Source organism: Mytilus californianus, unplaced genomic scaffold (assembly GCF_021869535.1).
Source record: "Mytilus californianus isolate M0D057914Y unplaced genomic scaffold, xbMytCali1.0.p SCAF_7, whole genome shotgun sequence".
Taxonomy (NCBI): Eukaryota; Metazoa; Mollusca; class Bivalvia; order Mytilida; family Mytilidae; genus Mytilus; species Mytilus californianus.
Window position 1 is genome coordinate 83342755 of NW_026262723.1, and position 13430 is coordinate 83356184.

At 33.7% G+C, this 13430-nt stretch overlaps 1 protein-coding gene across 1 annotated transcript; it reads left to right on the top strand.

The window, feature by feature from the left end:
- The first annotated feature begins 1107 nt into the window (after window positions 1–1107).
- LOC127709803 (uncharacterized) lies at window positions 1108–8150 on the top strand. Its single transcript, XM_052215442.1, has 2 exons — window positions 1108–1412; window positions 6183–8150. The coding sequence occupies exon 2, from the start codon at window positions 6212–6214 to the stop codon at window positions 8132–8134; it is 1923 nt and encodes a 640-aa protein (XP_052071402.1). The 5' UTR covers window positions 1108–1412; window positions 6183–6211; the 3' UTR covers window positions 8135–8150.
- Window positions 8151–13430: the final 5280 nt, after the last annotated feature.

The window sequence follows — 13430 nt, forward strand, 5'->3', positions numbered from 1 at the left end:
ACACATGGTTCTTTATACCTTGATTAGAGTACAATGATATCTTAAAATTATGATAATGTATCATCCATGCAATTACTTTGTACACAGAAAAGTGTGTACTATGAAACCTTGTGAAGGAAAATTAAAGCAACTTGGTGATAATTTTTTAAACTTTCTTAAGGAAAGTGATCTATTTCGTCATGAATTGATTGATTTATTGATTATTGGTTGCTTAATGTCCAGTGGCAAATATTTCATGCATGTTCAGGACGATGTCATGAATTGAAAAACTGTGATTATGTCTGAAAATAATGTGCAAGCTATATATATAAACATATTCTGATAAATCTTTTAGTTTTTACTTTGAACTAATAAAAAAAAAAAAAACACAAAACCTATAATCTTTGATCTATTTGTAGTTGCTTTTTAATGCCTATCTGCTAGACTATATGTTTGGGGACAAACTATCTATATGTTTCAAATTTATTATAGCTTTAGTTTTACTGTGAAATTAAAAAATGTTTTCAAAACATGTAAAGCTTCCACTGCAATTTAATTATTGCCTGCTTTTGGTCAATTTATTTTGTCATCTTACCTTGTAAGAAGAACATGTATAGTAAAACACCGCTTTATATCAGTATACATACTTACACTAGCAGCTACCATCTTTTCATTCTGGAGTGAAGGGCCTTTTGAAATCACATATTTTACAATGATACTAGTGAGTAGATTTACAAAACTCGTTAATGAGCTCCGTTTTACAAACACCTGTGATACAAGTAGTCAGCCAAAATAAACTATCAATAGACCAATTAAAAGATTACTCGAGTTGTAAATATGTGCTAAATTGGATAGTCTATGGAAAGGTATATACTATGAAATTAAGAGCTCGGGGCAAGCCCCTCGCTCTAAATTTCATAGTATATACCTTTCCATAGACTAACCTATAAATAATTATACGACTAATCCGTCTTTAATCTATTACACAAGTACACACATGGAAGGGTGATCAATAACTCACTATTCACAATTAAATCCCACGTGTATGTTTGTTTGCGTCGTAGCTGGGTAGGTTTACAATGAAGTCATTTTTTAAAAAAGATATAGGCCAACCAGTTTTATTTAGTTTTAAATGCAAGTTATCTGAAATTTAAACCTTTAAGTCGTCTTGAGCAAGTCAACCGTTTAATTATACAATTGTGTTTATTGTTTGCCTTAATTTTTAGATCTCGGGTATTCAAATATCGATTCGCTTGACTTGATAAATGTGTAATGTTAGAACATGAATTAGTGACCTTTACGTGGACCTGATATAATGCGTTTTTTTCTTTTCTGTTACAAGAATTTATGCGAAAATATGGAATGGTGACAATTCAACTATTGAAAAATAAAATGAGATATATTTTTCTCGCATATATATATAGATGATCAAGGTAAGTACATTGCTCTCTTATAGTTATTGTTGTGTTAGTATAAATTAGACACGTGATAAAGAATAGGATTCAATATACCCTTGGACATAATATTGTTAGTATAATAGTCCCAGATATACCTCACTCGCGACTCGGAGACAAGCGGGCTATTGCAAGGCCACTCAGACCTTTTCCCTAAGTTCTAGAAAAGTTGACATAGCGCTGTTTCTGGTTAACTAAATTATGGCTACTTCACAAGTCAAAGATCACGAAAAGCAATAGTTAAATGAAAATATTCTGATTCAGTCACGATTGGCCACTGGAGAATCATATCCTATTTATCACTAATCTTTCAAGGTACCTTTGTCATTCGGTCGTCAAAATAAAGCATTACTAATTAATTGTCTATTCACATCATTTGTGTTCAAATTAATAATTGCATGTGATGAATCATATTCGTTAACGATCATTGGATGCGTTTTAAACTGTAAAGCCCATTCATTACACGTCAAAATCTAATATTTACATTTGTACTCACATTAGTTGTATTTGGCATGTAAAGTATCTACAACAAACACAGTGTGAAATCAATATTACTGAAAAATTATCATTGAATTTGAACACAATACCAGCCGTTTGTCCTGGTCATCATTTACATGAATTTAAAAACCCAATACCCCACCTTAATTTGTTTTGTTTGAAGTGCTTGTCTATGGAAACTTTCATAAGGTAAAAGTTTTAAAACGTTCCAGGTTTATGTTCTCTGAAGGACCTGGATTTTTTTCATTTTCGTAAATTTTTTATACTGAAAATTCTTTAAGATCGATAAAACAAATCATGACCAATCATCGTCGACTATAAAGCGGATATCCTTGATGGTTTTCTTAACGTCCAGTGACGTATATTTCATTCATCAGAAATCTATTAGCCGTGGTATACCAATAGTAACAATAATATAAAATAGGAAGAACAAAATACAGAAAAGGTTCGTGTAACGCAGGGTATACATGAAGTCGCAAAATTACCAACTACCCTTTACAAATGCAGTAACAATGTAATACTGGATAGTAATGTAAACAATGGCCTTTTGCACAGGGGCGTTTCCAGGATATTTGAAAGAGGGGGCGTAGAATACAATCTGTCGAAAAAAATTTTGGACCTTTTTTTGGCTAAAAAAAAACATAAAATAATTGTGAAATGCACTAATATAACGGTTCTTTGACTTGGAGCATGTATATTTTATAGTTAAAATGTCAGGGTTTGATATTTTTTATGCCATATTCTCTCCATTAATTGTCTATGGTATATTAAAATGATTGGATGGATCTTAACAGCAGTAGACCAATAACGAGAAATTCCAAATTTTAGGGTATAGGGCGTTACTTTACATTTCAATAGTCCTAGGCCAGGATTTTATGAACGGGAGTCGTAATTCCGGTTGCCCTGGTATAGGGTCCATGGGGAAGGTCAGAAGCTCCTGGATTTCAACAATTTAGCATCAAATTATGAAGTATTATAACAGACTCCATGATAGACAAATTGGTAAAAATAGTCTGCCTTCTGATCATTCAAATTATGTATTGATTAACATGTGGATATCAAATCTTTGGAAGAAGTTATAAATTCAGTTAAAAGGTTATATGAAATGGGCATGAAAAATGGAAAATAAATCTTTAACGATAGCTTTTTCTGGACCTTTGATATATATATATATACCCGTTTTGTTGAAATATACCTTTTCACTGTTTTGGTCTTTTGGAAAATGTTGTTTGTGCTGTATTTAGACCCCTTTACCAAGAAATTTGTTTTGCATGCACACGTATAAAAATTGCGGTTTTTATCCAACGCAATCATAGGTTTGAACGTTGTTTTCAATTTAGTAGATATAAAAAGATGTGGTATGAGTTCCAATGAGACAACTCTCCATCCAAGTCACAATTTATAAAAGTTAACCATTATAGGTCAAAGTACGGTCTTCAACACGGAGCCTTGGCTCACACTGAACAGCAAGCTATAAAGGGCCCCAAAAGTTACTAGTGTTAAACCATTCAAACGGGAAAACCAACAGTCTAATCTATATAAGAAACACTTATGAACCACATCAACAAACGACAACTACTAAACATCAGATTCCTGACTTAGGACAGGTGCAAACAGTTGCAGCGGGTTTAAACGTTTTAATGGTACCAAACATTCACCCTTATCTGAAACAATAGTGTAACATTGTATTTATAATACCCCGTTCTAGATAGTCAAATCTGACCCCTTCCAATGCAAGGCGAAAAAAACATAACCCCATTTCAGACAATTTAGCTGAAAATGCAACCCCGTTTGTCGGAACATACCAGGTATCATATATATATAGCGAGTATCCCCCGGGTAGATGTAGAATGGCCATTGGGTAAGTGTCACACAAAACAACCATTTCATGTATAGATTTACTTACCGCTTTGGTTGTTTAAAAAAGGTGTCCAAGTCACCCATCGGATGGGGGAATCAGTATGAAAGAAATCAGAGTATGTGTTTAATTAATGAATATGATAAATTGCCATATTCAATACAATATAAGCAGATAACTATAGTTTTTGTTTTTTTTTTTTTTTTGAAAAAGGGGGGGGGGGGCGTACGCCCATTACGCCCTTACCTGGACCCGCCCCTGTTGCAAGTATTGGTGATATACAAATCCCAGCACCTACATGTGCTGAGGAAATGATTTTATCAATAGAGTGGGGAAATTCGGCATTCCAACTACAACCTGAATACTACGTAGAAAAGCAAATTATGAAAATCGAATGGGAAAGATTCAATAGAATTAAGATTTATGAATACTGGAAAAACGAATGCCACCAGGAAAAAAATGAGAAAACATACATCCATTGTGCGCAATATGTATACATGCAGGGACGTGAAGATCTGAAACATTTTATCCTAAATTGTGCGGAACTCTACCAAGATCTAACAGATAAAATATGAGTTGGACAAATCTATGTATGAGAACATTATAAATGATGGCAAACTCATTATAAGCTTATTATGGACTGTACTAGCAAAGACATGGCTGCCATACAAAATGTGTGAATGTATAGAAAGCACAACTAGAAATATGTTCTATAAGATGTACCAACATCCGCGTATTAAAATTATGGAAATATGATCATAAGTACAGCACAAAAGGGCAAAATATACATGAAATTTAGGAACTAAGATTAATGAATACCGGTACTTGAAAAATAATTGCCACCAAGAAAAAATAGAAAACACATCGTTTAGATATATAGAGAAACCAGACATTCCCCTAAATCAAGCCCGCATGACATTTTGAAAAGTGTGAAAATCAGTGCATGAAATATCAAGGCAAAAATATCTACTCAAACATATTTATTTGCCAAATTTGACCCAAAAATAAACCCGTTGTGTGCAATATGTATACAGGATATTGTGCGGAACTTTACCAAGATCAAACAGATAAAAGATAAGGTGGACACATCTATGTATGAATACATTATAAATTATGGCAAACCCCTTAAGCTGATTATGGACTGTACTAGCAAAGACATACTGTCATACAATAATGTGTAAAGATATAGAAAGCACAGCTAGAAATATGTTATTTTAGATGTACCAACATCGTACTAAAAGGATGGAAATATGATCATACGTACAGCACAAAGGGGCAAAATATACATGGAATTTCAAACATAAGCAGCTCTAATGGATTTAAATGATTAATTCTACCATTCTAAAGATAGTTAATATATAAAGTTTAAATCTTGTGATGTATACATTCATGTATATACGTTAATACCACCCATCCACTCATATAAACTCAACGTGTGTTTTATTGAATTTCTCGCAATGTAAAGTTTAGCATATCTAAATACACATTTTTTGTTTGTGTGACATCCCCACAACTTTTGTAACATAATGCGCAGGTTGGAATTTAAATATGATTACTGTTAAAAGTAACTCAGGTATTACATATTACACGATACCCTAGTTTAGTGCTCCACTATCAATTGAGGAAATACATGAAAATGAACTGAACCATAAAACCAGACGAAAAAAAAACAAATCTGAATTAGTATGGTCAATCCACTTTGAAATTGTTTCACTCACTGGGTCTAAATCCAAAAGGTTAAATTAAGTGGATATTTGAATGTTAAAAAGTCTGATTATTTTAAATATAATGCTTAAAAGAGGGTTTGGCCAATTTTCTCCATTCTTTACATTTTAGCACCCCATTATTCTCTTTTCTTTATTTTTTTGCCTATTTATAGATATAAGAAGATGTGGTATGAGTGCCAATGAGACAACTCTCCATACAAGTCAAAATTTATAAAAGTAAACCATTATAGGCCAAAGTACGATCTTCAACACGGAGCCTTGGCTCACACCGAACAGCAAGCTATATTTATCTCTATTCGTATTTTTTTTTTTTGCCCTTTATTCTGTATATTTTGCTGGCCATTGTCCTCTATTCTGTCAACCCCATACAGACTCTCTTGAAAGAGGTTTGCCGCAATTTTGCTGAAGTCTCATGATAAAATAAAAAAAATGCTAGTTGGTGCTATATATTGCTGTTAAAGTCAGTTTTTATAATGGCGTTCAGCACGAATAAAACTTGCAGATTTTTTTTTTCATTTTATCTGAAAAAAACTTGCAGAATTGTGCATGCCCGGTTGGTCCGATTTATGTCAATTCAGGCATGCCTAGTTCTACAATTATGTGTACATCATAAATAACTGTCCATTATAAAATGCTATTTAATAATTCGAACTTATGTATTTTCAGGTGAACGTCGCAGCAACGTAGTACTGATAATGTCGTTTTTACGTAATATTCGAAATATTGGTGGATATTTTTCATATGGCCATTGTCGTTACCAACGAGTCTTGTTTTGGATAATGTGTTTTTGTCTGGTACTGTGGTTCAATATAGCATTTAATAAACCTGTATTTCACTATTATAAGAATATGGATACAAAAAGTGCATGTGTTATTCCTAAATTTAATAATTTTGATTCATCGATATCTGAATTTTTCTGGGATGTAAGACCTGTACAGTGCGAATCGAGTGAACCTCTAATGTATATGGAAATCGATGGTATAGTTCGAGTAAATCAATCATTAAAACTTTCCAGCGGATACCAGTCTTTAAATTGCACTTGTCAACCAGTTATTCGTATTGATGACGATAATATAACATTAGGAAGTGGGATTCGATGTACGGAACCCATATATATCCCAGGAGATTTTATTTATGCCGTATGTACAAATCGCGGGAAGAACGTTTACGATGGTTTGCTCTATGGTATCGATTTTAAAAGTGTCACGAACAAGAAAAAGTTTGAAAACGAATCGGAAAATAATTTGAGTGTTTATTTTTACGGATTCGATGCCCTTTCCAGTCTAATTGCGAAAAGAACGATGCCTTTGACTATGAAATACTTGGAAGACGTTTTGGAGTCTTACACTTTCAATGGCTATACAAAAGTAGGCGATAATACTTGGCCCAACTTGGGTGCACTTCTCACCGGTGGTAGATACGAACAAGTAAAAAAGACCTTTGCGGAGGTACCATTTATTTGGAATAATTTCTCTCAAAATGGGTACGTAACGATGTTCAATGAGGACTATCCTCGGTTATCATGTTTTAAGGGTTTTAATGGACAACCTACGGATCATTTAACTAATATGTTTTTTGTTGCAGCAGATAAAATAAAACCTATAAAGAATCGAGATGTAAGAAAAATATTGCTTTTTATGGAGTATAAAAATATTAAGGTCAGCGATTCTTCATATTTGTGCATTGGAAATACTCCTAAACATAAAATTATGATTGAATATTATAAAAGATATATTGAAGCTTATAAAAACCGTCGTAAATTTGGTATGTCTTTTAATACTGAGCTTGGTCATGACTATATCAACTTTTATCAGCTTGCAGATAAAGATAGCGTAGAGTTTTTGAAATGGATGCACCAAACTGGAAATCTAGACAATGCAATTTTCGTGTTCTTTTCTGATCACGGTCCAAGATACAGTGAAATTCAAAATACAAATATCGGGAGAGTTACAGGATTAATGCCAATATTTTCCGTGTACGTTCCGAAACATATAAAACAACGATATCCTCAAATTCACAACAATTTGCTGAAAAATACAGAAAGACTGACAACAGTTTTTGATGTCCACGAAACACTGAAGGATGTTATGAAAAGCAATTTTGATCATAGCGAACCTGTTGATAAACATGCCAGAGGAATATCTTTATTTCGACCAATCCCTGAAACACGAAGCTGCTATGATGCCGATATCCCAGAACATTATTGTCCGTGCTATGCATCCGAAGACATAGATGTAAAGAACAAACGTGTTCAGATAATGGCTTATGCTCTTGTCACAAAAATAAATAAATTGTTGGAAAGACATTCAGATAAATGTGTCAATTTAGTTTTGGGCAATGTCATAAAAGCATCTAAGGTAAAATCTAACTTCGAACGTGATAAATCAATGGAAGAACGCTTTTCAATCAGAAGTTATATTTATAACAATGAACAAGACACGAGGTATCTACTTGTAGTTGAAACAAGACCTGGAAACGCTAAGTTTGAAGCAACTATTCATTATTCAAGTGATTCCAGTATGGAAGTATCAGGAGAAATAAGCAGAATTAATAAATACGGGAACCAGTCAGAATGTATAAATGTAAACAAGCTTAAACTGTACTGTTTTTGTAAATGAAATAATTTTGAAAGAATTTACATGCTTTAATGTCCTATTCCAAATCATATCCAAAATCAATGTCAGAAATGGCTGCAATCCCCATGTCCGTCCGTTTGTCAACAAATGTCGTTACATATATGGCTCAACTTCTGTATTAAATAATGAATTGATATTTGGAATTTTTATTATGAGCTGTACCGTATACTCCGTATAAGCGATATATACATACGCTAAGCAGACACTTAATTGATATGTTGTTCAAAATACTTTGAATGTTGTTGTACACACATAGTCACTTTCTTTTTTTTTGTCGAGCCTGCGACTTTTGTCGCAGAAAGCTCGACATAGGGATAGTGATCCGGCGGCGGCGGCGTTAACCAACTTCTTAAAAGCTTTATATTTTAGAAGGTGGAAGACCTGGATGCTTCATACTTTGTATATATATGCCTTATGTTATGAAGTTTCCGTCTGTCACATGTCCATTGTCCTTGACCTCATTTTCATGATTCAGTGACTACTTGAAAAAAAAGTTATTTCTCTCTTATTATGAGTAATAGGATAACTATATTTGGTATGTACGTACCTTGCAAGGTCCTCATGCCCGTCAGACAGTTCTCACTTGATCTCGACCTCATTTCATGGATCAGTGAACAAGATTAAGTTTTGGTGGTCAAGTCCATATCTCAGATACTATAAGCAATAGGTCTAGTATATTTGTTGTATGGAAGGATTGTAAGGTGTACATGTCCAACTGGCAGGTGTCATCTGACCTTGACCTCATTTTCATGGTTCAGTGGTTATAGTTACGTTTTTGTGTTTTGGTCTGTTTTTCTTATACTGTATGCAATAGTTCTACTATATTTGGTGTACGGAATGATTGTAAAGTGTACATGTCCAACTGGCAGGTGTCATCTGACCTTGTCCACATTTTCATGGTTCAGTGGTCAAAGTTAGGTTTTGGAGTTTTGGTCTTTTATTCTAATACTATATGCAATAGGTCAACTATATTTGGTGTATGAAAATATTTTATGATGTACATATCAGTCTCTCAGGTTTAATTTGACCTTGACCTCATTTTCACGGTTCATTGCTCAGTGTTTTAAAGTTTTTATGTTTTGGTCTGTTTTTCTTAAACTATAAGCAATAGGTCAACTATATTTGTTGTATGGAAGGATTGTAAGCTGTACATGTCTGCCTGGCATGGTTCATCTTACCCTGACCTCATTTTCATGGTTCATTGGTCTATGTTTAGTTTTCTTGGTTAAGTCTGTTTCGTTGAAACTATAAGCAATAGGTCAGCTAAATTTAGTGTATTGAATGATTGTATGGTGTACATGTATTTCTTGTTTGGTTTATGTGACCTTGACCTCATTTTCTTGGATCATGTTGAGTTTATGTGATAGTTGCAGTAAAGCTTTATATTTAGGACTATCAACATAATATCAATGGTTAGTAAAGAAAGCGAGACATTTCAGCGTGTGCACTCTTGTTTTTATCAAGCTCACTATTAAAGCATGGAATATTTCGTGAACAAAAGAGTGGCTGTATACCTTGCGCGACATTCCGAGCAAATTTTAGTTATTCTTGTTATTCCTCAAAGCACTAATGTTTCGGAAATGAATCAAGGGTGACACTTGTAGTAAATATATAGACTTTTAACATAATTCAATAATGATTAGTAAAGCATTTGAGACATTTTAGCGAGTGCACTTGTTTCTCTATATAAAAAGGATATGACTGTGGTATAATTGCCAGTGAGGCAACCATCCAACACTGTTCAACTGACGTGGATGTAAGCAGCTATAGGTGTATGGCCTTCAACAATAAGCAAAAATCATAACGAATGGTCAGCTATAAGAGTTCCCGACATGACAAATGTAAAACAGTTCAACAGAGAAAACCTACGGCCTGATTTATGACAAAACAAATTAACGTAAAGTATAATGACAAGAAAACAACCAATCACTAAATTAGAGGATCCTGACTTGGGTCTTTGTGAGCAGCATACATGTTTTCTGCTCTTTGATCGGGTTGTTGTCTCTTTGACACATTCCCCATTTCCATTCTCAATTTTATAGAGTCTATAGAGGTATTATGTAAAAGACAATTGAAAATGTGTATATAGAACAGCTTTATCGATATTATTACATCGCGATGACCATGAGGGCATTCCGATGTATTGTTGCCACTGAGATTTGACTTTCGTTTTTGACTGGTAACCGATCGTATAAATACGCGGACATTATCGAGTGCAAAATAACATTCCTTATCGCTTGTTATAAATTCATTTCTTCATTGAATACTCATAAAAATATGTTTTTTTTTAGAACATAAATTAATAATATGAAAATGTTTTGTCGTTAGAAATATATATATCAGTAAAAAATCATTAATATTTATGCACACGTACAGAAAAATTGTATTAACGCATGCGGAAGAATATTTCAAGAACGTTTTGCGGGAAAATATGAATGCCTACTCAAATCCAATCTATTAGAAAAATCGAATTATTACAGAAGAGTGTGCACCATGCACTTGCACTGCACTATTATTAGAATAGTAGAATAGAATGATATACAAATGGATCAAAATTAAATATACATGTTAGTCTTGTATGTTTTTTAATATTAGTTCATTTATATGTTTTGGAGTTTAGTGTGACGTCCATTTTCACTGAACTAGTACACAATTTTATTTAGTGGCCAGCTGAGGACCACCTCCGGTGCGGGATTTTCTCGCTGCGTTGAAGCCCCATTGGTGGCCTTCGGCTGTTGTCTGCTTTTTGGTCGGGTTGTTGTCGCTTTGACATATTCCCCATTTCCATTCTCAATTTTATGTAACTGTTATATACAAATATTAATATAATATATAACAACAAACCAGAGTATACTGATTTGCATCACTACAATATAATAGTTACATGATTACGGTGAGGTTGAATTCCCTGTCATTTATTCATCATCCACGCACGAACTTGTCTCAGAAAAAAATATATCTCTGTACATTAACCTCACTTTCAGGTATAGAGATGTGATTTTTTTCTGAGACAAGTGCTTGTGACCATCCACAAGAACTTGCGGTCATCCGATGTTCAGTACTTCAGTACTTCGATTTTTGTATTAGTTTAGGCAGAGATGGTACATATCCTGGAACTCTTGTCATTTTAGATAATCTATTAATTCTAAATTCTATAAAAATTGCATGCAATCATACATTTCTGCATTTACTATGATTAGTATAAAATAAATCGTCAGCCGAAATGGGTTTTATAATGAAGTGGAACTTATTTCCCCATATTTTACTTTATATAAGGCCATTATTTTACATTTGTATTCTATGATTACAAAGATCAACTCGTCCCAGAGTTGACTTTTTGAAGGCGGTAGCCGGTAATTCAGGGGTTGTCGTTTGTTGTTGTATATTATTGTTTTTCATTAATTGTTTTGTACATAAATCAGGCCGTTTGAATTGATAACATTTGGCATGCCATTGATCATTTGGTCTCTGATGGAAGGTTGTCTACTTGGCAATCATACCACATCTAATTTTTATATTATAAGACAATTAAAGCCGTTATGGAAATGAACATTAAACTTAGATGTGAAATGGCTTTAGCTCGCTTAGCATCTGGCAAGTATCCACTAGGGAACAAATGACGAGGAACACCAATAAGACACAGTACAGCCTCCAGCAATGATAAAACCCCTTATCTATATTAAGCTATAAACGGCACTGGCACGACAGAATGTCAATCTAGTTTAAAAAAAATAGATCTCTGATTTTGTAATGCTCAATGCGGGTAAGCGAGTTATGATATATTCTGAATGTTTATCAGATTGGACAGGATGGGAAAGAGAACTGCATAATCTAAGCTTAAAGCAATTAACGAAAATCAAATAAGACAAACAGCAAGTAACGACAACCAATGAGTTACAGGCTCCTGCCTCTAGACGGGTACATAAAGAATGTGGCAGGGTTATACATGTGTATGAGTTCTCAACCCTCACCTAACATAAGATATAGAAGCACAGCATATGAACAAACTGTAAAATCCGTTTGAATGAGTTTTACCGACATCAGATCGACACGAAGCACACAAAAAAAAAAACAAGTAAAAAAAGAGAAGCCACAAACTTCTCTCCTTGACGCATATCTTTTCACCTTTTATATATGACTGCCGGACACTTAACTTAAAGGTCAAACAATCTAATTAAAATTCATATCTAACCCAACTCACGTACTCGTATTATGAGAGAGTTGAAATAATGTGTCTTAGTAGGATGCTTGGCTGTACGGTATGTATACATAAAGACGCTCTGTCTGTCTACTGTAAAAATTGGTGTAAACGTGAAAAATCTGATAAAAAATCTCTAGACAGTTATTTGAATAAAATTATGAATACTGTTAATATTCGCATATCTCATTTTGAAAACAATTCTGAAATTAGTAATAGGGTCCATGATATTCCCATTTCTAGAATAAAAAATAAACTCCAAGTACTCGCAAAGCGGTTTGTGTTCGTACCGGCAGACAAAGCAGCAAATAATGTAGTGGTGGTGTGACGCATATACTACACGGAAGTTCTCCAAAACGAAATTACAAATTCATCTACATTCAGGTCCGTACGCTCCACAGAGAGTTAAATTGTAAACAAGCATATCACTGCCACTACCCAGCTTAAAGTCTCTTCCGAACATTTGAAAGTCCCTACTATGTACTGGTTACCTAAATTGCACAAAAAAAAACATTTAAATTCCGTTTCATCTCCACATCTAGTAAGTGTTCTACTACCAATCTATCAGTGCTTCTAACTACCTCCCTTACTACTATCAAAGAACTTATTAACTTTTGTAATAAATCTTATGAAAATAATGGTATTAATTATTTTTGGAGTGTTAAAAATTCTTTAGAGGTTTTAGATAAAATACATGCTTTTGGTGGTCCTTTAAATTCTGTTGACAGTTATGATTTTTCTACTCTCTACACTACACTTCCACACAATCATATCAAGAAAAAGTTTTCATATTTAATTAAATGGTCTTTTGAAAAATCTCATTACAAATTTATTTGCTGTAACTCGTTTAAAGCCTTTTTCTCTAACGAAAAAGGAAAGTATTCTAGATACACTTACTGGAAATGTGAAGATATGATTGAAGCTTTAAATTTTCTCCTGGACAACATATATGTACGTTTCGGCGATAAAGTGTATCGACAAGAAGTAGGTATTCCTATGGGCACTAATTGCGCCCCTTTAGTAGCAGATTTATTCCTGTATTGCTATGAATCTCAGTTTATGACCAAAGTCAGTAATGAC

Coding starts and splice junctions, on each gene's coding strand:
- LOC127709803 (XM_052215442.1), top strand. CDS start 6,212: ATGTCGTTTTTACGTAATATTCGAAATATTGGTGGATATTTTTCATAT.